The sequence below is a fragment of the Lithobates pipiens genome, unplaced genomic scaffold (genome assembly GCF_037356315.1).
Source record: "Lithobates pipiens isolate NorthernLeopardFrog02 unplaced genomic scaffold, aLitPip1_a1.2 Scaffold_16, whole genome shotgun sequence".
Taxonomy (NCBI): Eukaryota; Metazoa; Chordata; class Amphibia; order Anura; family Ranidae; genus Lithobates; species Lithobates pipiens.
This window is the reverse complement of record NW_027507748.1, coordinates 369,885,530-369,912,397: the sequence shown is the minus strand read 5'-3', so window position 1 is coordinate 369,912,397 and position 26,868 is coordinate 369,885,530. Positions and strand designations below refer to the sequence as shown.

The 26,868-nt window shown below is 42.8% G+C and overlaps 1 protein-coding gene across 3 annotated transcripts in view; it reads right to left on the bottom strand.

Annotated features, from left to right (window-relative positions):
• Positions 1–26,868, bottom strand: part of MED13 (mediator complex subunit 13) — a 187,373-nt gene that overhangs the window by 29,024 nt on the left and 131,481 nt on the right. For all 3 annotated transcript variants that reach the window (XM_077482121.1, XM_077482123.1, XM_077482122.1), the window contains exons 17-21: positions 20,182–20,349; positions 19,660–19,883; positions 19,257–19,446; positions 15,960–16,404; positions 4,799–5,018 (exon numbers count right to left, since the gene is read on the bottom strand). In XM_077482121.1, the coding sequence (XP_077338247.1) occupies positions 4,799–5,018; positions 15,960–16,404; positions 19,257–19,446; positions 19,660–19,883; positions 20,182–20,349 (1,247 nt within the window). The remainder of the gene's footprint in view (positions 1–4,798; positions 5,019–15,959; positions 16,405–19,256; positions 19,447–19,659; positions 19,884–20,181; positions 20,350–26,868) is intronic.

Below are 26,868 nucleotides of genomic sequence, written 5' to 3'. Positions count from 1 at the left end.
TTCCAGGTCTGCAATATATGCAATGGTGGTGCTTACTGTGACAAAGACAGTCGCAAAGCTTCAGCTAAAGAAGGGATTTTTCTCCTAGACAAATGAAAAGACTGCCACGTGCAATAGCCTTATATGCATGATTTAAAGACCCCCCCCCCCCCCCCCCAAAAAAAAAAACACACACTGGCAAAACAAAACTTTCTACATCGCTGGAAACAAATTGATTTTTGCACACTGTTTTTTGTTTTTTTGCAAACAAACATTTAACTTTCCTTCTTGTTTATTGAGGGACACAGGATTCAAATACATTTGGGACTTTCAAAAGCAGTCCAAATGAGGTGTGGGCAACACAACAAACAAAACGCTAACCGATCCACTCAAAGAGCTGCCTAATGGAGCTTACTCCTAAAGCCGATACTAGGTGAGGCCTGAACTCTGACCTGGCAAAACTGAGAATGTGTGCATATAAAAGACTAGGTGCCAGGCTCACAAATCTGAGAAACCATTGCCTGATCCTGAAAAGCCAAGAAGCACTCACAAAACTGGTAGAGAAAAATAGACTGTTCACCTAGGACACTGGGAAAAAAAAAAAAAAAGCCATGCTGGAGTGGGAGGAATTATATAAAGCTGGTCACTTTGTTTGGCAGGTGTGGAGGTGGAGGTGTTTTATTAACAGTTTACCTATGTGCATTATGGAGATGGAGCACTGTTGAATGTGAGCGTGTTGTTTAATAAATGTGGCAAAAAAAACAAACACACTATGGGGGTTATTTACGAAAGGCAAATTCATTTTGCACTACAAGTGCAAACTAAAAGTGAAATTGCACTTGGAAGTGCAGTCGCTGTAGATCCGAGGGGTACATGCAAGGAAAATAAAAAAAAACAGCATTTTAGCTTGCTCATGATTGGATGATAAAATCAGCAGAGCTTCCCCTCAGATTTACAGCGACTGCACTTCCAAGTGCACAGCAAAAAGTGGATTTGCCTTTCGTAAATAACCCCCTATGTGCTATTTGTCTTAAGTGATCATGGAGAAGTGGACACTATCTGGGACACCTGGACCCCAGAAAGGGGGGGGGGAGCTTTTAATGACTTGACTATGATGTGCAGATCATTCCTTTATTTAAGGTGAAAGCACATCTTGATTGACACACTGCGGAGGGATGGTGGGGTGAATCATTTTTTTCAGTGCATTAAGCATTATATAATATCCAGCGCGAGACGGATATATTTATTTTGGAATTTAACCTTGTATATATAAACCACTTCAGCTCCAGCAGATCGATATGATGCCTCTACTACACTTACTGTATGAGAATATTAACACACATACATACACATATATATATATATATATATACACACACACACACACACACACACAGTGCCTTGCGAAAGTATTCAGCCCCCTTGAACTTTTCAACCTTTTGCCACATTTCAGGCTTCAAAGATATAACATTTTTATTTTGTGAAGACTCACCAACAAGTGGGACACAATTGTGAAGTGGAACGAAATCTGTTGGATAATTTAAACTTTTTTAGCAAATAAAAAACTGAAAATTATTCGGCCCCTTTACTTTCAGTGCAGCAAACTCACTCCAGAAGTTCAGCGAGGATCTCTGAATGATCCAATGTTGTCCTAAATGACTGATGGTGATAAATAGAATCCACCTGTGTGTAATCAAGTCTCTGTATAAATGCACCTGCTCTGTGATAGTCTCAGGGTTCTGTTGAAAGCGCAGAGAGCATCATGAAGACCAAGGAACACATCAGGCAGGTCCGTAATACTGTTGTGGAGAAGTTTAAAGCCGGATTTGGATACAAAAAGATTTCCCAAGCTTTAAACATCCCAAGGAGCACTGTGCAAGCGATCATTTTGAAATGGGAGTATCAGACCACTGCAAATCTACCAAGACCTGGCCCTCCCTCTAAACTTTCAGCTCAGACAAGGAGAAGACTGATCAGAGATGCAGCCAAGAGGCCCATGATCACTCTGGATGAACTGCAGAGAACTACAGCTGAGGTGGGAAACTACAGCTGAGGTGGGAGAGTCTGTCCATAGGACAACAATCAGTCGTACACTGCACAAATCGGGGCCTTTATGGAAGAGTGGCAAGAAGAAAGGCATTTCTCAAAGATATCCATAAAAAGTCTTGTCTAAAGTTTGCCACAAGCCACCTGGGAGACACACCAAACATGTGGAAGAAGGTGCTCTGGTCAGATGAACCCAAACCGATATAAAAGCAACACAGCTTATCACCCTCAACACACCATCCCCACTGTCAAACATGGTGGTGGCAGCATCATGGTTTGGGCCTGCTTTTCTTTAGCAGGGACAGGGAAGATGGTTAAAATTGAGGGGAAGATGGATGCAGCCAAATAGAGGACCATTCTGGATGAAAACCTGTTGGAGTCTGCAAAAGACCTGAAACTGGGACAGAGATTTATCTTCCAACAAGACAATGATCCCAAACATACAGCAAAATCTACAAAGGAATGGTTCACAAATAAACGTATCCAGGTTTTAGAATGGCCAAGTCAAAGTCCAGACCTGAATCCAATCGAGAATCTGTGGAAAGAGCTGAAAACTGCTGTTCACAAATGCTCTCCATCCAACCTCACTGAGCTCGAGTTGTTTTGCAAGGAAGAATGGGCAAGAATTTCAGTCTCTCGATGTGCAAAACTGATAGAGACATACCCCAGTGGCTCTACAAAGTATTAACACAAGGGGGCCGAAGAATTTTGCACGCCCCAATTTTCATTTTTTTATTAGTTAAAAAAGTTTCAAAAATCCAATAGATTTCGTTCCACTTCACAATTGTGTCCCACTTGTTAGTGATTCTTCACAAAAAATTTAAATTTTATATGTTTATGTTTGAAGCCTGAAATGTGGCAAAGGGTTGAAAAGTTCAAGGGGGCCGAATACTTACGCAAGGCACTGTGTATATATATATATATATATATATATATATATATATATATATATATATATATATACACATACACACACACATACATATATATACATACATACATACATACATACATACATACATACATACATACATACATACATACATATATATATATATATATATATATATATATATATATATACACACACACACACTATCTCACAAAAGTGATTACACCCCTCACATTTTTGTAAATATTTTATTATATCTTTTCATGTGACAACGCTGAAGAAATTGCACTTTGCTACAATGTAAAGTGGTGAGTGTACAACTTGTATAACAGTGTAAATTTTGCTGTCCCCTCAAAATAACTCAATATACAGCCATTAATGTCTAAACTGCTGGCAACAAAAGTGAGTACACCCCTAAGTGAAAATGTCCAAATTGGGCCCAATTAGTAATTTTCCCTCCTCGGTGTCATGTGACTTGTTAGTGTTACAAGGTCTCAGGTGTGAATGGGGAGCAGGTGTGTTAAATTTGGCGTTATTGCTCTCACACTGGACACTGGAAGTTCAACATGGCCCCTCATAGCAAAGAACTCATATCCAGAGGTTGTCTTTGGGAAATAGACATATGAGTGCTGCCAGCATTGCTGCAGAGGTTGAAGGGGTGAGGGGTCAGCCTGTCAGTACTCAGACCATACGCCGCACACTGCATCAAACTGGTCTGCGTGGCTGTCATCCCAGAAGGAAGCCTCTTCTAAAGAGGATGTACAAGAAAGCCCGCAAACAGTTTGCTGAAGACAAGCAGACTAAGGACATGGATTACCGCAACCATGTACTGTGGTCTGATGGGACCAAGATAAACTTATTTGGTTCAGATGATGTCAAGTGTGTGTGACGGCAACTTGGTGAGGAGTACAAAGACAAGTGTGTCATGCCTACAATCAAGTATGGTGGTGAGATTGTCGTGGTCTAGGGCTGCATGAGTGCTGCCGGCACTGGGGAGCTGCACTTCATTGAGGGAACCATGAATTCCAACATGTATTGTGACATATTGAAGCACAGTATGATCCCCTTACATTTGGAGACTGGGCTGCAGGGCAGTATTCCAACATAACGACCCCAAACACACTTTAAAGACAACCACTGCCTTGCTAAAGAAGCTGAGGATAAAGTTGATGGACTGACCAAGCATTTCTCCAGACCTAAACCCTATTGAGCATCTGTGGGACATCCTCAAATGGAAGGTGGATGAGCGCAACGTCTCTAGCAACCATCAGCTCTGTGATGTCATCATGGAGGAGTGGAAGTGGAGTCCAGTGGCAACCTGTGAAGCTTTGGTGAACTCCATGCCCAAGAGGGTTAAGACAGTGATGGAAAATAATGATGGCCACACAAAATTTTTACACTCTGGGCCAATTTGACCATTTTCACTTAGGGGTGTACTCACTTTTGTTGCCAGTTGTTTAGTTATTTTGAGGGGACAGCAAATTTACACTGTTATACAAGCTGTACACTCACTACTTTACATTGTAGCAAAGTGTAATTTCTTCAGTGTTGTCACATGAATAGATGGAATAAAATATTTACAAAGAAGTCAAGAAAAAAAGTCAAGGGGGGGGGGGCAGGGGAAGAGACAAGGAAAGTGGGACTTTAGATGAAGCACATGGGAGCAAAACTGAGGAAACTGAGGGGTATGCTATTGTGAATATATTTATTTTACACACACAGTATAATATATATATGCATGTGTGAGAAACAGGATAGTGTGAGCTAGGAGCTAGCTACTGGGTTTAGGTGTAAGTATGCAAGAGAGGAATAGCAGCACAGGAGTTTAATAAGACAATATTCATGAATAAGAAAAAACACATGAACAGAAACAAAACCTACCTGGACAGAAACTGTATTGCGAATGTGTGGTGGGAGAGTGTTCAATAGTTCCAGAAAGCAGCGGAGAAGTCCTAAAGTCCAGACACTAGATGAACCTGAGCCTTCATCATTATTTTCATAATTAAAAGGATCAACAATATACACCACAATGGCTGGCGGATAGGTGATAGCATGAGATTCCCCATCTGTAGGAACTCCAACTTTATCACGGTCCATAGTACTGCAAAAACAGAAAATTTAAAAATGTTATTTGCATGCTTGAATTGTGCTTGATAGAATATTTGTTATATTGCATTACTCTCCCTAGAATCCTAGATTTATAGCAATGGTATTTTGGGTTTACCTGTAAAATCCTTTTCTTGAATACATCATGGGACATAGAGCATCTTCATATCCATTGTGAAAGGGTTATACCACCACTGTCAGGCGATTGGATACTGGCAAGACAAGGCATAACCCCTCCCCATTACAGAGGGCTTCAATTTTTGTAGAAGAGGGGTGGGATTCCTGTGTCCCGTGATATACTCAAAGAAAAAAAGTATACAGGTAAGCCAAAAATCTAATTTTCTAAATTGAAAAATCACAGGGCACACAGCATCTTCATATCCATTAGGAAAGGCACGTTCTAAAGCACTGGATACGAGGGGAGAGCAACAAGCCAACTAGCCTCCAAACATCAAAACCAGAACAGGTTAAAATCTCACTCAACAACCTGCAAAATACGTCAACCAAAGATAGCGTCCTCGGCGGCTCAAACATCAATCTGGTAAAATGTTTTAACAGTATGAACTGAAGACCAGATAGCATCTTTACCAACTTAAGCTACTGAAGCCCAGGAAGCACCCACACTCCTAGTAGAATGAGCCATTACTGAAAACAGTGGCACTTTGCCCTTAAGCCTGAGAAATAAGCTGCTTGACCGAATGAAAAGTGGTAGACTTGGAAACTGCATGGGCCTTCAGAAAGCACATGTTTGAGATGGAAAGAAGAACTGACTTTAGGTATACAAAAAAAAACAAAAAAAAAACAACAACTCTGAAACCATAGAACCACTTTGTCATGGAGGAGCATCAGGAACACTATGCAAGCCAACGTAATGGCAACCAGAAAAATAAAAATAACCAAGTCATAAGGACTAAATGAATATCCCAGATGGATTCAATGAAGAGTATTGCAATACAGAAAAGTACAACAAAATTTACATAAAAAACAGAACGCAATGATTTGCAAGTCTCAAACCCATACTGTATTCACAATAGAAAAACAAAACAAACAAAAAAGGAGTCATGTTGAAATTGATGGCAGCAACACCTTGCAAAGTTGGGACATGGGCAAAGTAAGCCGTACTAAAAGAAAAGCTGGAAGAACATTTTACAACCACTTAGCAACAGATCAGTAATATTGGTTTCTATGCACAGCTGCACCAGATTTTGCATGCTCCAGATCTCCCCCAGAGTGTTGTTAAAAGAGGGCTCTACACCTGTCCAAACTAAGATATGCTACTGCCAGCAATTTCAAAATGACCTTATTTTTTTCTTAACATGGTACATTTTTATTTTAAACAATAGATAGGTTTTCCATTATGACTATGGGTTTATGAGATTTGCAAATCATTGAAGTCTGTTTTTGCACAGACTTTACACAGCGTCCCAACTTTTTGTGACTTGGGGTTGTACCAAGCTGAGGTATAACGGGAGCCAAGGAGTGCTGACTGTTGGAACAGTACACGTGACACCTTGCAATAAAAAATAAAAAGTCACGCACCAAGAAATGGCATTGTCAGAGTGGACCTTTACAAAAAGGCCACACAGTTGCATTCACTGATGCAGTAGGGCAAGGTGAATCATTACCATGGCCTAGAGATTGTCCAGAACTCTACCCAAGCCCATCATGCAGATTTCCATCAGAACCCCCCAAGATAGAGGGAGAACTATTTTCCCATCTCCAGCGATCCACCATTCTAGAGGGTCTTGTGCTGGTTTAAGAACATGGAGGATCCAATAAATTCCTCCTATTTAATGCTGCTATGACAATCCGATGGAAGAGCCAGGAATGAAACTAGGCAAAGGGGACTGCCTTGAAGGAGGCTATCATCTTTCTCTGGGCCATCCATTAAAACCAAATTAAGGGATTTGTTGGGGTCATGAGCAAGATCACCTTTGGTCATGTGGAAAGATTGGAGTGTGCAAGTTAACCTCTGAGATTCACTGATGCCCAGAAAACTCTGTGCTGTAGAGGGGGGGGGGGGGGGGGGGGGGGTCGCCACTGACAACACTAATTACACCTGTAAATTTTGCATTTGTAAAAAATTGTTTTATGATCCGAGATTGGACAGACCACCATTTGGTTTTGGAAGTGTCAAAAGGTTTCAGTAGAAACTGTAAAACCTTTCGCCTTCTGTAACCAAATGGGCAGTTTTTGAGATAGAAGATGATAGAGAGCTTGCAAGAGAGCAAATCTTTCCGGATTCAATGAAAATTTTGAAAGCAAAAAGCAAACGGGAGAAAGCTCTGCAAAATTCCTTCCTGCACAAGGGAGCAAGTTCAAGTTCCCACCTACTTGTAGGTATTTGGGAGACAATGGCCCGCTGACAACATGCAGGGACCTTTTCTCAAGATCAGAAGTCTGCATCAGCAGAGAGGACACCTGTTGCAAGAAACACTTGTGCACTGGTACCCTTAAGAAAACAGGACCTCCATTAGTCTTGCAAGTGTCCTGCTAACCCCACTAGAGAAGGTCATGTGTCTGTATGTTTGCTGCTACTGCTGTTTAGGGTGGTCACTAGGCTAAGGCAGCAATCCCACAGCAAGACCCCCTACAGGGATCTAATTTTCAGCCATCTTATCAGACATTGCCACAATGACTTAGTGACTTGACTCTCCAGCTGGGGATTACTGCCCTGGACCATGCAATTTATCCTCCGAAACATCACAGGCCACCCCCATGTGTGCAAGGCATTACTTAACCACTTCAGTCCCGGACCATTTTGCTGGTCAAAGACCAGACCACTTTTTGCGGTTCGGCACTGCGTCGCTTTAACTGACAATTGCGCGGTCGTGCGACGTGGCTCCCAAACAAAATTGAGGTCCTTTTTTTCCCACAAATAGAGCTTTCTTTTGGTGGTATTTAATCATCCCTGCGTTTTTTATTTTTGCGCTATAAACAAAAAAAAATTTTTTTACTTTGTTATAATAAATATCCCCCAAAAATATATATAAAACATTTTTTCCCTCAGTTTAGGCCGATGCATATTCTTCTATATATTTTTGGTAAAAAAATAAATAAAAAAATTGAGCTTATAAAATAGGGGATAGTTTTATGCCATTTTTATTAATATATTTATATTTATTTATATATATATAATATATATACATATATTATATATATACATATATTATATACATATATATATATATACACACACATATATATATATATATATATATATATATATATATATATATATATATATATATACACACTACCGTTCAAAAGTTTGGGGTCACCCAAACAATTTTGTGTTTTCCATGAAAAGTCACACTTATTCACCACCATACGTTGTGAAATGAATAGAAAATAGAGTCAAGACATTGACAAGGTTAGAAATAATGATTTGTATTTGAAATAACATTGTTTTTACATCAAACTTTGCTTTCGTCAAAGAATCCTCCTTTTGCAGCAATTACAGCATTGCACACCTTTGGCATTCTAGCTGTTAATTTATTGAGGTAAGCTGGAGAAATTGCACCCCACGCTTCTAGAAGCAGCTCCCACAAGTTGGATTGGTTGGATGGGCACTTCTGGCGTACCATACGGTCAAGCTGCTCCCACAACAGCTCAATGGGGTTCAGATCTGGTGACTGTGCTGGCCACTCCATTACCGATAGAATACCAGCTGCCTGCTTCTGCTGTAAATAGTTCTTGCACAATTTGGAGGTGTGTTTAGGGTCATTGTCCTGTTGTAGGATGAAATTGGCTCCAATCAAGCGCTGTCCACTGGGTATGGCATGGCCTTGCAAAATGGAGTGATAGCCTTCCTTATTCATTTATTTAATGAAGATGCCAGTTGGGGACCTGTGAGGCGTCTGTTTCTCAAACTAGAGACTCTAATGTGCTTATCTTCTTGCTTAGTTCTGCAACGCAGCCTCCCACTTCTTTTTCTACTCTGGTTAGAGCCTGTTTGTGCTGTCCTCTGAAGGGAGTAGTACACACTGTTGTAGGAAATCTTCAATTTCTTTGCAATTTCTCGCATGGAATAGCCTTCATTTCTAAGAACAAGAATAGACTGTCGAGTTTCAGATGAAAGTTCTCTTTTTCTGGCCATTTTGAGCGTTTAATTGACCCCACAAATGTGATGCTCCAGAAACTCAATCTGCTCACAGGAAGGTCAGTTTTGTAGCTTCTGGAAGGAGCTAGACTTTTTAGATGTGTGAACATGATTGCACAAGGGTTTGCTAATCATCAATTAGCCTTCTGAGCCAATGAGCAAACACATTGTACCATTAGAACACTGGAGTGATAGTTGCTGGAAATGGGCCTCTATACACCTATGTAGATATTGCACCAAAAACTAGACATTTGCAGTTAGAATAGTCATTTACCACATTAGCAATGTATAGAGTATATTTGTTTAAAGTTAGGACTAGTTTAAAGTTAGCTTCATTGAAAAGTACAGTGCTTTTCCTTCAAAAATAAGGACATTTCAATGTGACCCCAAACTTTTGAACGGTAGTGTATATATATATATATATATATATATATATATATATATATATATATATATATATATATATATATATATATATATATTTTTTTTTACTAGTGATAGTGGCGATCAGCGATTTTTATTGTGACTGCGACATTATGGTGGACACATCGGATATTTTTAACACATTTTTGGGACCATTGTCATTTATACAGCAATCACTGCTATATAAATGCAGTGATTCCTGTGTAAATTACACTGGCAGTGAAGGTGTTAACCAGTGGGTGGCAGTGTAGGGGTTCAGTGTTCCTAGGGGTGTGTTACTAACTGTTGGGGGCTGGGCTTTTATTTAGTGAACACTGATCTCTGCTCCAATCACATGGAGCAGAAATCAGCGTCACTAGTTGCTAGGCAGAACGGGGAAATGCCGTTTACAATGGCATTTCCTCATTCAGCCACCCCGTGAGACAATCGCGGGTATGCCCGCGGGACCCGCGACCAGACTCACGGGGGTCCCGACCCGCACACGAGCGAGCCGCTGCCGACTCGCTCACGATGGCGGCATTAAAGATTGGCCGTACCTGTACGCCAATATGCCTGCCCGTGCCATTCTGCCGACGTACATCAGCGTGCGCTGGTCGGGAACCGGTTAAAGGGTTGTGGGCCACCGTCAAGTATTGACACTGGTATACCCAATCAAGGAAGTTTACTCTGTATATAAATAACCCCTCCTCATTCCAGGAGCACATCAGTGTTTGTAGCAAAGCGATATACTTAAACCCCATAAGAGGGCTGGGACCTCTGTGTCCCATGATGTACTCCAAGAAAAGAATTTTACAGGTAAGCTGTAATAAAAATCCTATTTTTTTTTTATCTTACATCATGTGACACAAAGCCTTAACTAATTACTTAATGGGATGTCCTATAGCAATTCTACTTGAGGAGAGGGATTAACAACCCACAGGGTACCCACAGACTTGAGGACTTATACTGTTGCCTGCAGTACACTGCGCCCAAAGGCGATATCCTCATACCTCCTTACAGTCACCCGATAAATTTTTTGTAAATGTATGCACTGAAGACCAAGTTGCGGCTTGACAGATCTGAGCCATGGAGGCCTGGTGACGCACTGCCCAAGAAGCACTAACCGCTCTGGTAGAGTGCGCTTTAACTTGAAAAGAGGGCATCTTAACCCTTTAATTTATATACGTTTTGAATTAGAACTTGCCGAATGCACTTAGTGACAGTGGATCTCGATGATGCCTGTCCTTTCTTAGGACCCTCTGGCGAATCTGAGCAGTTGCCTTTAAAAAGATTTTCACCGCTCTCACCACATCAAGACAATGTAGTGATTTTCCTTTCCTGGAACATGGTTTTGGGAAAAAAAAAAAAAAAAAAAAAAAAAAAAACAACGATGGCAGGACAATATCTTGGTTCAGGTGAAAACCTGAAAATACTTTTAGCAAAAAGGCTGGACGAGGGCGTTACACCACTCTGTTCTCATGAATAATCAAATATGGCAGCCAATTCTGAAGCCCTCCCCGCTGAGGATATAGCAACCAACAATACTAGCTTCCTTGTCAGGACTAAGGGAATATGCTGTATTGGTTCAACTGGCTGTTTTTGTAACACTGACAAAATAAAATTCAAGTCCCAGGGGCTTAAAGATGATTTAACTGGTGGATTAATCCGCATCACCCCTTGCATAAAAACTCTGGACTAAAGAATGCGTAGCAAGTGGTCTTTGAAATAAGATCGATAAAGCTGAGACTTGGCCCTTAATAGTACTCGGGGACAATTTCATCTCTACGCCCATTTGTAGAAAGGCAAGAATTCTGCCTATGATAGATCTCCGTGGGTGTCAACCCTTGGATTCACACCAGGAAACAAACCCTCCAGACTCTATAATATATAGTTCTGGAAGCTGGTTTCCTTGCATTAATCAAAGTAGAGATAACTGACTTGGAAAGCTCACGTTTCCTCAGAATGTGGGTTTCAACAGCCAGGTCGTTAAATTTAGCGTTCGTAAAGTAGGATGGAATATCAGCCCCTGCGAGAGTAGGTCTAGCCTTAGTAGAAGAGACCATGGATCCTCCACTGCCATCTTTACAATTTCTGCATTCCATGACCTTGTGGGCCATGCTGGTGCTGCCAGAATTACTGGTTTTCTTTCCAGCTTGATCCTGCAAAGAAGTTGAGGCAGCACTTGAATAGCGGAAAATGCATAGATCAGTGAGAACTGTTCCCACGGTATCACCAACGCATCTGTTCTGCATGCGAATGGATCCTTTGTTCAGGGCACAAAGTTAACTTTATGTTGACCTAGATGCTAGAAGATCTATGTACGAAGTCCCCCATCTTTGACAAACAGCCCAAACATACATTGGGGAGAAGAAACCATTCCACTGGGAATAATCTGCTGGCGACTTAAGTAGTCCGCGTGCCAATTTTCTATTCCCGTAATGAAGACTGCCGTTAGGCACGGAATATTTCTTTCTGCCAAAGTTAGAATATGGTTCACCTCTCTGCGCTGAGAGATTCTTGGTGCCCCCTTTGGTGATTAATATAGGCCACAGCTGTGGCATTGACGGATTGGATCATGTCAGGACAATACCTTAACCTGGAAGTCCAAGCTTTCAGAGCTAGAAGCACTGCCCAAATCTCTAGGAGGTCGATGGGCAAGGCTCTTTCGGTTCTTGAACACTGTACTTGGACAGTTGTCTTCTCTGTCGTTTACCACTTTCCAGATAAGTGGTCTGAAGGATTTACCTTTTAGAAGATTCCTTAGTAACCAACAATTGAGGTTTTGGGACAACCTTGGGGACAGCCACATTGGCAAGTCCAAAGCTTGGATAGTTTTGTTCCAAGCAAATAGAATACTATTTTACAACAGTCTCAAATGGAACTGGGCCTAGGGAACTGCTTCGAATGAAGCCACCACCCTTTTTAACTACCTCATGCAAAGGTGAATGGAGGGATCTCCTTTTGACCTGACCATCTGCACCATCTCGCTTATGGAGTTGTCTTTTGCCTGGGCAAGAACACCCTTTTTCTGGGCTGTATCTATGATCAGAACCAAATACTCCAGATTTTTTTTGCGGTTTTAAGGGAGATTTCACTAGGTTGAGAACGCAACTCAGAATTTTTCAGGTAACTGGTTGTAATTCGTACACCTTACTCCAAACACTGATTGGTCTATTAGCAATGGATCATCTATGTATGCCAAGACCATTTAAGCCCTGTGCCCTTGACATGGCTAGAGGTGGGGCTAGCACTTTTGTGTACACTCAGGGTGCTGTAGCTGACCCAAAGGGCAAGGCTATAAACTAAAATTCTGCTGTTCTATTTTAAACTGCAGAAACCTTTGGTGAGCGGTTAATATATGGGCATGCAGATATGCATCCCTGATGCCGATAGACGCCAGAAGTTTTCCTATTTGTAGGATAGAAACTACTGACCGGATCGACTCCATAGAAAGGAGCAGATCTTCAGGAACTGATTTAGATTCTTTTAGATCTAGCATGGATCTGTTGAATTTCTGCATGGATCTGTAAATATACCAAAAACACATGAAAAAGGCAGTGAAGGTTTTAAGAAACCTAAGAAAAAACAGATCAGCTTACTCTACTAGAGGTAGCTTGAAAGAGGCACAAGCCATCTATGTAAGATTTTTACCAGCAATCTCTCAGATTAGGAGGCTGAAAAAAGGTTAGACTCCAGCTGTTTCCTCCGCAGAGAAGTAATCGGTTTGCCTTTCTTTCCTGATCACCTGAAGGTAACCCTTCATCCTCTACCCACTATTCCCTTGATAAGGGATCTAAGGTGGGGGAGGGGGATCTAACACGCTTTCTATCCTTGGATAGCAGATGCGGTTAAAGTCACTAATTTTCCTTCTAGGCCCTGCAGCATGGAGGGAAAACGCATTTTCAATCATGTATACAGGGCTGAATGTTTTCCCCTCTAGAGTAGGAAGGAGAAGGAGTCAGTTTTAAATAAAAGGATGTTTATATCTTCTTTTTGGTATAAAGAGTACTTTTCCTGCTAGAAATCATTTGGATGTATTTGACCACATTCTCCCCAAATAGTCGCTCCCCATAAAAGGGGAAACTAGTCTGAAGCATTTTTTGCAAGATGCTTCGGCTGACCAACCCTTTAAACACAGGGTCCTACACATGTGTTTAGTGTGGGGCGCTTGGTGGATGGTGTCCCTTTTATGGTGTCTATAGAAAAACATAGCGGCCTTGGTAGTTCGGCTACTCATGGAACTGTTGTGCAGGGACCTCCGTAAGGGCCTCTTGAACTGGTCCTTTTAGGGACTGACAGGTGCCTATTGCAGCGATTTCAGGCTGAGAAATGAACCTGCAAGGAAAAAGGATTTAAAAAAAAAAAAAATACCTTATTTTTAAGCATGTGTGCATTGGCTACTGGACAAGTTATGCTGGAAATAGCAGTGCCTGTTGCTGGTACTTGCCATCTTTTGTGAACTCTTTGGAGGGAAAAAATGCTTATTCGGATAATCCCATTTAGCATAAATAAGCTTTTCTAGTAATGCATGAAAAGGCTGTAAAGGTTTTAAAGAACCCAAGGAAGGGACCGAACTCAACTCAACTGACTGTTAGGGGTAGCATGAAAGTGGTATGAACCAACTCTAAGAGTTTGTACCATCAATCTCTCAGATTGCGAGGTTGCATAAGGTTCATAAATTGGTGTTTCTGCCGCAGAGGAAAAATCTGCTTATTTTTTCTACGTGATCGCCTGGGGGTAATACCTCATTCTGTGCCCACTGTTCCCTTGGTAAAGGGTTTGAGGTGGGGAAGGGGGATCTAGCACGCTTCCTATCCCCTTGGATGGAGGATGCGATTAAAGCCGATAACCTTAGTTCTTAGTCCTGCAGGGCAGAGGAAAATGCATTGTCAGTGTGAGAAGCAGTTGCACCAATCGGTTCCAAAGACTCACCCCGGCTTGCCATATCTGGTATCTCAGGAGATTACAGTGTGGAGACACGGCTGGGGTTCCCAGCACCTGGGGGTGGAACTTTTGGTGCCTTAGTAGTAACCTTGGAAGCCATAGTGCTAAGCACAAAAGCAGAGACACTAAGAACTGTTCTATTTGCTGAGCAATAGTAGGAAAAACAATGGCCGCATAGATTAATCTGATGCTAAACAATAACATCTTTTCCTGCACTGAAAATGTCTGTGTACATTCCTCACGTGCTTCAGTGTCATATTGCAGCTTTGCTTCAGCTGCTCTGGTAGACATTTTTAGTTCTCAGAGCACAGCTTTTAAGTCCCTCAGGTGTAAACCTAATTGTCTATGCGCCGTGTGCTTTCCAAGCAGGCGGGGGAAGGGGGTACCTTTAGCAGTTTGTCAGCCTCTAGTGCTTATTACCCTGATTTATAGCCCTTACAAATGTAATGTACCCCCCAGCTACTCAGTTTCCCCAATTGGGAGGAGAGGAGAGGAGAAGAGAACCCATTCCAGCTGCTAGGACACACGCTGTAAGTTTAGCACAGATTAATAGGGTATATACATTTTTACACCCTCTAGAGATTCGTTTTAAGGCTAAATAATATTACATATTGAAAAAAAAAAAAGTCATAGGTTGACTTTGCAGTTCCTATGCTTTTCACTTACCTTTTTCTCACTGCAGGATACTGCTGAAAACAGACAAACCCATCACGGCGGGCAGAGCAGTTAAACCTTCAAAGACCGGGTCCCTTTTTATATGGGGTTACACTCCTTTAGGCCCGTATAGCACCCCTCAGGACAACTTTAGGAAATGTAGCAAGACCAGTTCTGTTTCCCAGGGTACAACCCTCAAAGAGAAGCATTACAGGCAAAACCCTGCAAAACTCGTTCTTCTATGTGAGGCCTGGGTACCATCCTGTGACAGCAGTGGCATGGATTTATCCGGTTGTGGAGGTTTTTTAAATCGACATGGATCCCTCCTGGAGCTTCTCAGAGAACATCTTCGCTTGTGACCAACAACTTAGACATTGGCGAAAAATCAGATGTGCTCCTGGAAGGAGGAGGGGTTATATAGGGAGTGAACTTTCTTGATTGGGTATACCAGTGTCAACACCTGAAGGTGGCCCATAACCCATTACTTAAGGCTGTGTCCCATGATGTACGATAAACAAATGTAATTCTCCCCATCCCAGATGGAACGGTTGGGAAGCTAGCAACTTTTGTGCAGAAAGCTGCGCACACATGACTGTCACCTGAAACACTAGCAAAAAAAACACTGAAGCCTTGTCTAACTGGGAGGGATTATGCCTGAAAGGGGGCTTCTGGTCTTGTTTATATTACATCATAATGTATATGAAGATGCTGTGTCTCCCTTGATATACAATAAAGAAAAAACAAACAGACGCTATCCTGATACTAGCAAGTTAAAAAAAAACTACAACATAGCTGAAAACGTAACATAAATCAGAAAAGAAACTTGAGACTTACCTTTCTGTCACCTCAGATGCAGCTGCTGCAGCAGCAGCAGCAGCTGCAGCCTGTTCACTTGTCACTCCAGTGGTTTGTTGCATGTTCTGTGGTTGCTGCCCTGCTTGATTGTTCTGGGCAGAAGTAACCGGTGCTGGGATTGAGCTGCTGCTATTATTCATGCTCCCATAGGGAGGAAAGCTGCTGCTTTTGTTTCCAGTTATGGAATTAGCCACAGTTGTAGGAGCAGGTAGACTCGGGCCAGTTGCAGAAGGCAAACTACTATTGTTTGGAGTTGCTGCTGATGAGTTATTTGTTGGAGCAGGGGTCAAGGAGGAAGGAGTGCTTGGGTTGCCAGTGCTTACTGGTGGTGGTGGCTGTGAGGATGATACCTGGGTAATAGAGGGTGCATGGTTTGGTTGGCAGAGTAAAGAGTTGTCCAGTGGTTGAGAGGCAAGGTATGGACCTGAAAAAAAAAACAATGATAACCGATTACCATATAACACATTTGTAAATGTCAATTAAATGCACAGCCTGTAGTAGTAAAGGTTTTTCTTCATCTTTATTTTTTCCCCAACATACAAAATAAAAAAAAATAAAAAAGACAGTAAAATATACAGCATTCCAAAACTAAGTACCTTTGGACCAGGGATAGGCATTTAGTGGACCTCCAGCTGTTGCAAAACTAGTCCCATCATACCTCTGGGTGTCATGCTTTTGGCTGTCAGAATCTTACTATGCCTCATGGGAATTTTAGTTCTGCAACAGCCAGAGGTCCGCTAATTGCATATCCCTGCTTTAGACTATCCCCTCCCCTCTTCAAATTCCCTCCCCCCACTCCCTTTCAGATTAATATATTAACAAAATAGACTTTCTAGATATTGAGTCTCGGGTGACAATCCTGGGGTTTCGATCCATGCTTTCCATAACTTTTCAAATCTACTCTTGCCCTTTCTCAAATAGGCCAATTTTTCCCTATTTATTCTATTGTTGACCATTTCCAGCCAATCCATTACCGATGGTGGCTTAGAGTTTATCCACTTTCAGGTAAATCGCCTTTGTAGCTTGATATAGACATCTCAATATTGTGGTTCGTTTAGCCCAAAATGCCACACACTGCTCCATATATCCCAACACACAGCACGGATCCAATCGTAAACTTATTCCAAATCCTGAGTTTATTTTATCAAACACCTCTTCCCAATATTTATATAGTTTGGGACACCTCTCAAGCATATGAATCAAGTCCCCATTTACAATTCCACAGCTTCTGGCACAAGCTGCATCCAGACGTCTCCCACACCAAAACAATCTTTTAGGTGTATAACATGCTCTGTGGTTGATCTAAAACTGCATGAGCCTTTGAGCTGCTGAAAGGGGAGAGTAAACCTATTGAGGTTACTAAGGGGGTTTTATTCCATTCTAACCTCCCTTCTTTAAAATGTGCTGTCAATGCACGTCTTAGCTGTAAATGTTAATAGAAGTTTCTATGTGACAGCCCAAATTCCTCTCATCTCCAGAAATGTCTTCAGTAACCCTGCTGTATATAATTGCGACAGCCTTACCACCCCCTTTTTCTTCCAGTTACTAAGACTTTCCAGCCTCTTAAGCTCAGGCAAATTCATGTTATCCCAAATAGGTGTGTACTCTGTAAACCCTAAATATTGTACATGTGTTCCATACCTTCAACGTCAACTTTGCCTTGGGTCACTGAACCCCCCTCCCGCCCCCGCCAAAAAAGAATCTGCTTTTAATGCTTCCATCAAAGATAAGTGTGGGGTGCAAGCTAATATTGCATGTGAGCTATAACTAGCGGTATCATTGCTCACCTACCAGCCCCTCCACCTGTTGCAGCTGAGCCATCAGAAAGTAGCTCCAGGGGTGCGGCACTCTACCCTTTCCTCCAAATCAGTTCCCTAAAGAGGCCGTGCAACTTCCTAAACCACACTCTGGGAATCCATATTGGTAAATTGTGCAGGATGTATAGAAGTTGAGGCAACCATACTATTTTTTTATCAGGATACCTCGACGCACTACCGTCAGGGGGAGCCGGTTCCATGCCCAAAATTTCTCCCTAAATACATTAGAGGCTCTAAGCTTTTTGAAATATACAACTTGGGGCTCATGGTTATATTTATGCCTAGATATTTAAAACATTCCACCACCTGTAAAATTCTAGCACTCTCCGGTAAAGCTGGCCATACACCTATAGATTATCTGCAGATTTTCTATGGTTAGATGGAAAAAGTGGGATATTCCTCCATCCACACAGTTTAGTAAACATGGAGAAATCTGTTGTACTCTTTCCATCTAACCATAGAAAATCTGCAGATAATCTATAGGTGTATGGCCAGCTTTACTCCCCATCCAATCCATCAACCGAGAGAAGAATTGATTTCTCCTAGTTCACAGAAAGCCCAGAGATCCGACCAAATATTTTTACGATATCCATCTATGTGGTTAGTGAGTAATTTGTGTCGCCAGAAACAGAATATCATCCGCATATAAAGAGATCTTTTCTTCATCTGCTCCTCTTCTAAAGCCTCCTATATTTTCCGTTGTTCTACTTGTGAAGGCCAAAGGTTCTACTGTCAGTGGAAAAAGCAGGGGCGATAAAGGACACCCCTGCCTTGTCACCCGAAACAGTGGAAAAGATTTTGAGAATCTTTCATTTATCTTCACTTACGCCTTTGGACCACTATACAAAAAAGTTTCACCCATTTTATAAAGGAAGGGCTGATGTTAAATGCCGACAAGACCGACCACAAATAGTGCAACTCTATGCTGTCAAACGCTTTGACAGCATTGAGGGACAGCACAACTCTTGATCCCAGCTCTTCTGATAGTATTTGTAAGTTTAAAAATAGTCTCCTAATATTTAACGATGTTGATCTACCAGGGATAAAGCCACATTGGTCGGGATGAATTATAGTGTGAATTATCTTAATCTAATGGTTAGTACTTTCACCAATAATTTAACATCTGCACAAAGCAGAGAAATAGATGATGCAGGTTGGGTTAGAGCTTTCCTTTCTTTTGGTAGTAATATCGTAGCCTCTGTCATGTAGAGTGGTAGTTCTCCCCTTTCCAACACCCCATTTAACATGTGTAACTGCTCTGGCAACATTAACTCTCCATACTCCTTATAAATCTCATTTGGTAATCCATCTGGCCCTGGCGTTTTACGATTAGGCTGACGCCATCACTGCCTCTTGTAGTAGTATTAAAGATTTGCTTAAAAAAAAAAAAAAAAATGGTATAGGTGTAAAACCTAAAAGTGCATTTGTTAAACAGATCTTTAAATGCAAAATACTATACCTAGTTCATATTTGCACACTTGAGCATACAGTCGCAGTTTGGTGAACGCTTCATTGCTGCCATTAGCTGCCTGAGAAAACCATTCTGTAACCGACTTTTCAGAAACATTTTTTGCTGCAGTGGCCCCAACTCGCATGATGCCATCCGTCAGTTGTTTGGAAATTGCACGATGCTGTCCAAGCCTACAAGACTAAAGACAACTTACATGCATTAAAACACAGTAGGGAAAAAAATATAGCAGTAGAAGCAATTATAGCATGCTGATTAATGTTTGCATATACACTAGAGAAAATAAGTTGTTACCCCTGTACTGTAGTGACAATATATTGACCCGTTTGATGTACTCTTTTGCAAATTATGTTACTACTTAATAAATAAAAGTTATTTGGTGCACTTTTCTTACCTCGTACATTGCAGTGAGATCCCGAAAAAAGCTTTTGGCTCCATTTAGGAGAGCCTCATTTTCTGGGCACACCACTACATAAGCAATGTCTCGTTGAGAACCATATGGCTCCAGCATCAGTCTTTCCCAGTAAGGCAAAGCAAATGGAGAAAGCACTAGAAAATCATAGTCATACCCTACTAGAAACGTAGGAATTGGCAGTGGTTCTGGGGATTCATCCGTTCCTACAAAAACAAAGACAAAAATTACTGAAAGCTTACAATTTACTGAAGGTTAATGATTTTTTTAAAATAATGTATTGAAATTAGAGTTTTAAAACCATAAGTTTAACCTGCATTCTATAGTTTTATATGCTTTAGAGGAATCCAAGCTACCACCATTGGCTAGTGCATTTAAAGCAAACGTGTAGAGCTAATGGTTAGACATAAAAACGTCTCTCTGTACCAATAGAAACAAACATAATGGGAACACTCATTACCAGTTGAAGAAATTACAAAATTAGTTATAAAATTATTTTCTTACCATATGACCCTCGGCCAGCCATTTTGTGAAACTGTTGCCATGTTAAAGGCCCTTGCACACCCCAAGATCGGACAGTCCGCTTTTTCTGAACTGCGTCCTGCAGAACAGGTTGCAATGAAAGAAGCATACGGAGGATGTCTTGGGAACACTGTTTGCTTGAGTCTATAGCTGCAGGGAGGAGGGGAAAAAAAAAAAAAAAACATTTAGGACAATATCAAGGTACCTTATTCTAAAAATTAAAAAAATATATAACTCGTAGTTTACACACAGCAACATGTAGGACACCCAACATTAGAGGCGATTTATTCTTACAAAGCAAATACACCTTTACACACTGGTACTGACAAATACTCCAATGTTTCCTCATTTAGCCAACACAACACCAGTACTGACAAAAAGGGGCAGGGGAGCTGCAAACAAGAACGCAGTACCAGACATCCTACATAGCAACCGAAGTAGTAATTGGTTGTTAGGATGCCAGAGGCTTACACCGTACCCCAGGTTGTAATGCTTCACAATAAAATCATGTGGCTTTGTATAACAAAAAAAAAAAAAGGCAGGCTTGATATACCCGTCAGCTTGTTCATTTTTGGGCAATCTGAACAAATTTTTAAGCATTTTTCCAGGGCACCCCTGAAGAACTCAGAATGCAACCTGGTTAAAAAAGCTGCTCTAGGAAATAAAATAGTTGTAGTTCAAATTTTTTATGTTACATAATATTAGCGCAATAGTTTAGTAAAACATAAAATTAAAACTAAAATACACATAAAAACACATAAAAAGATATTAAAGCCTGGTTTAACAAAAAAAAAAACACAAACATGTTTTACTTAGCAGCTCTGTGCAGTGGCTTTACAGAAAGCAGCCCGGATCCTCCTCTTCTCGGGTCCTTCGCTGGTTCTCCAGGCTCCTCCCGGGTGCTCATAGAGCAATCAGCTTGCTCTGAGGGCATTCAAGCAGGCACACTCCTGAGATGCGCCTCTGTGCATTCCAATATGCAGCGGTGGCTCGGCTCTGCTTCCTACGTCTCCCGATTGACCTTTAGCAGCAGCGGGAGCCAGTGAACCAATCAGGAGTGCGAGTGCCCAGAATTATGGCTCTCTCTCCTGCGCAGCAACGGTATGCAACATGTAGCACAATCAACATGTTTGGAGCCAAGGCACTGCTGATGGATGCATTTACATTCATACATGTATGTGTATTCAATTTTAAAAATACGACTTTTGTACTCACCGTAAAATCCTTTTCTCTAATTCACTGACCGACACAGCTCCTCTCTAACTAAATGGGTTTTGTTAGCCTGCCATTAGGAGAACTAGGCAAAAATTGTAACAATACACAGAACTTTAGTCCCTCCCCAGGGGCAGACCCTGTGCTAACAACTCTCCCTGCTCCCAGGCAGAACTCAGTACGTCAACAAGCAGTATAACGTAGAGAAAAGAAGGGGTGGGTGCTGTGTCGGTCAGTGAATAACAGAGAAAACCATTTTGCGGTGAGTACAAAAATCCTATTTTCTCTTATATTCACCGACCGTAACTAAATGGGACGTCCCCAAGCAGTGCCAAACGAGTGGTGGGAAAAAAACAGCATTAAAGCTTCATCCACCATGGCAAGTGGGAACTAGTGAAACTAAACCCACAAAAAAAAAAAAAAAAAAAGTGTACGCAAAAACACACCGCCATATAACATTCTCAACAGGAGAGATCCCCAACACCGCAACCTTTTTGCGGAAGTAATGCAACAGTGCATTAACAAACAGTACTGCGTTTTTATCAAATAAAACACGAAAAAAAATCTCAAGTGTAACTATACGGCCGCCTGCAAAACTTTCTGGCCAAAACAGGCATCAGCCGATGCACTGACGTCTACCTTGTAGAACTTGGTAAACATATGGACAGACGACCAGGTCGCCGCCTTACACACCTGAGCAACAGACGCTTGGTGTCGGAAAGGCCCAAGACGTTCCGATTGCTCTTGTAGAGTGGGCCGTGACTGGAAAGGGGGGCACCTGCCCCTTTCAAGGCATAGGCTTGGACTACAATCTGTCTGATCCACCTGGAAATAGTGGCCGACTAGACCGCCATACCGTTCTTTGGACCAGCCACCGAAACAAACAGTGAGTCTGACTTCTGAAAGGGAGCCGTGGCAGACAAGTACACCTTCAGAGCCCTAACCACATCGAGAGCGTGAAGGGCTACCTTTTTGGGGTGCTTCGGCTAGGACACAACGATGGTAATACAATGTCCTCACTGATATGAAAAGCCGAAACCACCTTCGGTAGAAAGGACGGTTGCAGATGCAACACCACCTTATCCCTGTGCATGACAAGGCCACCAATTCCGAAACCCTCCTGGCCGATGTGATGGCCACCAGAAAGACCACCTTCTGTGAAAGGGTCAACAGGGGAATCTCCCCGATATTCTCATACGGCAGCTTCTGAAGCGCCAACATCAGGTTAAAATCCCATGGAGGCAACGGTGCACGAACCGGAGGGACTACATGTCGTAACCCCTGAACAAAGGTACTCACTAATGAGTGAGATGCCAGGGGTCTCTGAAAAAAGACAGCCAGGGCTGAAATTTGCCCCTTAATGGTGCTCAATGCCAATTTCTGGTCTACTCCTTGCTGAAGAAACAGCAGGATCCTGGATATAGAAAAGGAGCACGGATGCCACCTTTCTCCTCAAAACATGGAGATGTAGGCCTTCCAGGTACAATGGTACATCTTCCGTGAAGAATATTTCCGCGCCCTCAGCATAGTTGGAATCACCAAGTCCAACAGACCCCGGTTCCTCAGCACCTGGCTCTCAATAGCCATGCCATTAAAGCCAGCGATGGTAAAGCAGGGTGAAAGATTGGACCTTGAGATAGGAGGTCCTCTTGCAGCGGCAGTTGCCAGGGAGCGTCTGCCACCAGACGCACCAGGGCCGCTGAGGCCAATCTGGGGCAACCAGGATTACTGGGATCCCCTCGGCTTCCACTCTGCGAAGCAGACGTGGCAACAGTTTCAGTGGAGGAAAGGTGTAGATCAGCTGGTACTGATCCCACAGAGCCACCAGCGCGTCTGCCCACGGATCTCTTGTCCTGGACACGAATCTCTGCACCTTACGATTGAGCCGGGAGGCCAATAGATCCACATCTGGTGTGCCCCATTTCAGGCACAGCAGCCTGAATATATTCCGATGCAATGCCCATTCTCCTGGGTCCAGCATCTGACGACTCAGATAGTCCGCCTGCCAATCTTCCACCCTGGGATGTAAATGGCTGACAGGGCTGGAACGTGTCGCTCTGCCCACTGAAGTATGTGAGCGACCTCCCGAGCGGCGGCTGAGCTCCTTGTTCCCCCTTGGTGATTTATGTACACCACAGCCATAGCGTTGTCTGACTGTATCCTGGTCGGACGTCTTTGAAGACACGTCGACCATGTGCGGGGGCACAGCCTGATCGTGCTCAATTCAAGCAGATTGATCGGCAACCTGGAATCGTCCGTCGACCAGAGGCCCTGAGCCGACTGAATCCCCATCACTCCACCCCAGCCTGAGAGACTAGCGGCCATAGTGATCACCGTTCATTTCAGAGGAAGGAACGATTTTCCGGACTGAATCACCGGGGACCTCAACCACCAGATCAGAGTCCCTGACTGGCTGGCTCACCTGGACCTGTCGATCCAGGGACAATGGAGATTTGTCCCATTTCGTCAAAATCTCCTTCTGCAGGACTCTGGTGTGGAACTGGGCATAAGGTACTGCCTAGAAGGAGGCTACCATGAGCCCCAGTACTCGCATGCAAAAGCGAAGCAACGACCACTTGCAGTTCATCAGTAGTTTGACCGCAGATCTCAGAGTCTGCAATTTGTCCGAGGGGAGAAAGACCCTTGCTTCCCTGGAGTCCAATAGTAAACACAGGTGCTCCAGATGCTGAGTCGGCACAACCGACTTCTTTAGGTTAAACAGCCACCCAAATTCTCGCAGTCTGCATGGTGATCGCCACATCCTCCTCTAATTCTGAGGTGGAAGATGCTCTCAGGAGGAGATCGTCTAGCTAACCCACGATAGCGATCCCGCGTTGTCACAGCAACGCCAATACTGGAGCCAGTACTTTGGTAAAGACTCGGGGGCCTGATACCAGGCCAAAAGGAAGAGCCACAAATTGGTAGTGGGCTTCCCCGACTGCCAAATGCAGAAATTTTTGATACCGAAGGCATATGGGTATGTGCAGGTACGCATCCTAGATGTCCAAGGATGCCAGGGAGTCGCCTTGATGGAGTTATGGAATGGTACTAGCAGTGCCTGTAGTCCCTAGGAGGTTACCCAGTTGCAGAGTGAAGAAACTGTCGGCAACAGCTGTATAGAATAGCGGTGAAACGATCTGCAGAGCTTGCACCAGCATTCAGGGAAGAGCCATCCAGCGTCCTGTACACACAGTGGACACAGGAAACGGCATGTGAGAGCACATGTAGACTGTCATAACAGAACTGCAGTGAAAAGAGCACTCGGGCTTCAAACAAATGGCCGCCAATGCAACTAATAGGAAATACCTATAGAAAATGGCTGCTGAGGCTCACAAGGGGAACCTGCTTTGCCCACAGTCAAAATGGCCACCGGACAGCGCCATGAGGCGACAGGGAAAAAAAAAAAAAAAAAAAAAAATCACAGAACACAGCTGCCTGCATTCAGCAAGAACACCTCCAGACAGCTTTTGGGACCCCCCAGACCGGGACCAGGACCAATGCTAGCCACACAGAGCCCCCTACAGGTGAGAGAACCAGTGAACCCCACACACACTGCCCGCAGCACATGCAGCCACCCCCCCCCCCCCGGAAGGAGGGGAGATAGGGACGTGGGAGAGAAGAGAGGTGAAGTGGCCCCCGAAACGACCTCAGTACTGTAGCCCGGTCATAGGTATACCCCGAGGCATTGAAGCTCACCGACCACCTCTGGAGCTGAAGTATGTCATGGTCTACCGAGCCTTAGCTGCGGCCTGCACACGCTCGATAGCCGGACTGGGGAGACTACAAGGATAACTTAACCAGCCTGTCACCCAGCCGGCAGTTGATAGAAGATCCCAGGATCTTTCATCTTGCGCAAAAAACATCAAACCTGCATCAAAAAAATGGACCAAAGGGCCCGCAGGGTTCCTAGGTCATTCTCCTTCACTAGGCAAAATAAAACGGAGTTCTGCCTGGGGAGCAGGGAGGGTTGTTAGCACAGGGTCCGCAAGCCTCCCTGCGGGACTAAAGTTCTGTGTATTGTGTTACAATTTTTGTCTAGTTCTCCTAATGGCAGGCTATACAACCCATTTAGCTACAGAGAGGAGCTGTGTCGGTCGGTGAATATAAGAGAAAATATATTTACTTAAATGGAAAAGAGGGTACTTTTCCCACTAGAATTTCTTTAGATGAATTATCCAAACATCCTTAAATAGTGGTTCCACCGCAAAAGGAAGACTAGCCAGGAGTTACTGCATGGTGAAAGGAAGTTTATCCTCCCCGGATGCGTGTTCAAACACACACACACACACACACACACACACACATATATATATATATTTTAGCAAACACCCTAGGGGTCATTGCAACTTTTTATGTCTCACAGTATTTGGACAGTAATTTTTTAAACGTGATTTTTTAGGGAAACAAACACTTTCATGAATAAAATTTTTTTTTTTTTATAATGCGACAGGTGATACCTCGAGTAAATAGATGTGTCATGCTTTAAAACTGTGCAAACTCCTGGTACGGCGCCAAGCTTCCATACTTAATCTCCATAGGCGACATTTAAATTTTTTTTTTTTTTTACAGGTTACACGTTTAGAGTTACAGAGGAAGTCTATTGGCTAGAATTATTGCTCTAACATCTGAGGTGATACACCACATGTGTAGTTTCAACGTCATTTACATATGTGGGCACGATCTACGTATGCATTCGCTTCTACGCGAGAGCTCGCGGGGACGGGGCACTTTTAAATTTTATGATTTTATTTTAAAAATATTTTTACACTTTCCCTTAAAAAAAAAAAGTTTTTGATAACTTTTATTCCTATTACAAGGAATGTAAACATCCCTTGTAAAAAGGAATAGTAGGCAACAGGTCCTCTTTATGGAGAGATGTGGGGTCTATAAAGACCCCACATCTCTCCTCTAGGCTGAAAAGACCAATTAAAATAAATAAATATTTTTTCTGCCGTGTCCCCGGCTTGGTTTACTTCATACATACGTCATAACTTCGCGCCCGGGCCTCAGGGAGTCAGAGATTGCCAGGGACCACCTGTCCCTCAGTTTTCTCTATGGCTTCCTTCAGGCGCTGTCAGATTCCTTCTCCAGTATGAATGGTCAAACAGCTGAACAGCCGCTGATTGTTCTCATCGTTTAGGGAATCGGTGGCTGAAAAAAAAACGTTAACTGGATGATGCCTGCAGCTGCAGGCATCACTCAGATATCAACATTGAAAGCCAAGGACGTTATATGACAGCCTGCGGTATGGAAGTGGTTAATAGGCTCCCTTATATGGTCACATTCAGTTTGACATATATTTTAGGAAAAGTACCATTATCTGTGGCGATGTTTAACATCCTGCAGCAGAACACTAACATGCAGACCATCACCTACTGTATGTATGGAGTGCTGTAAAAAAATTATATTAATGTTCTAGATTTAGAGAGAAGACATGGAAGTTGCTGATTATTTCTG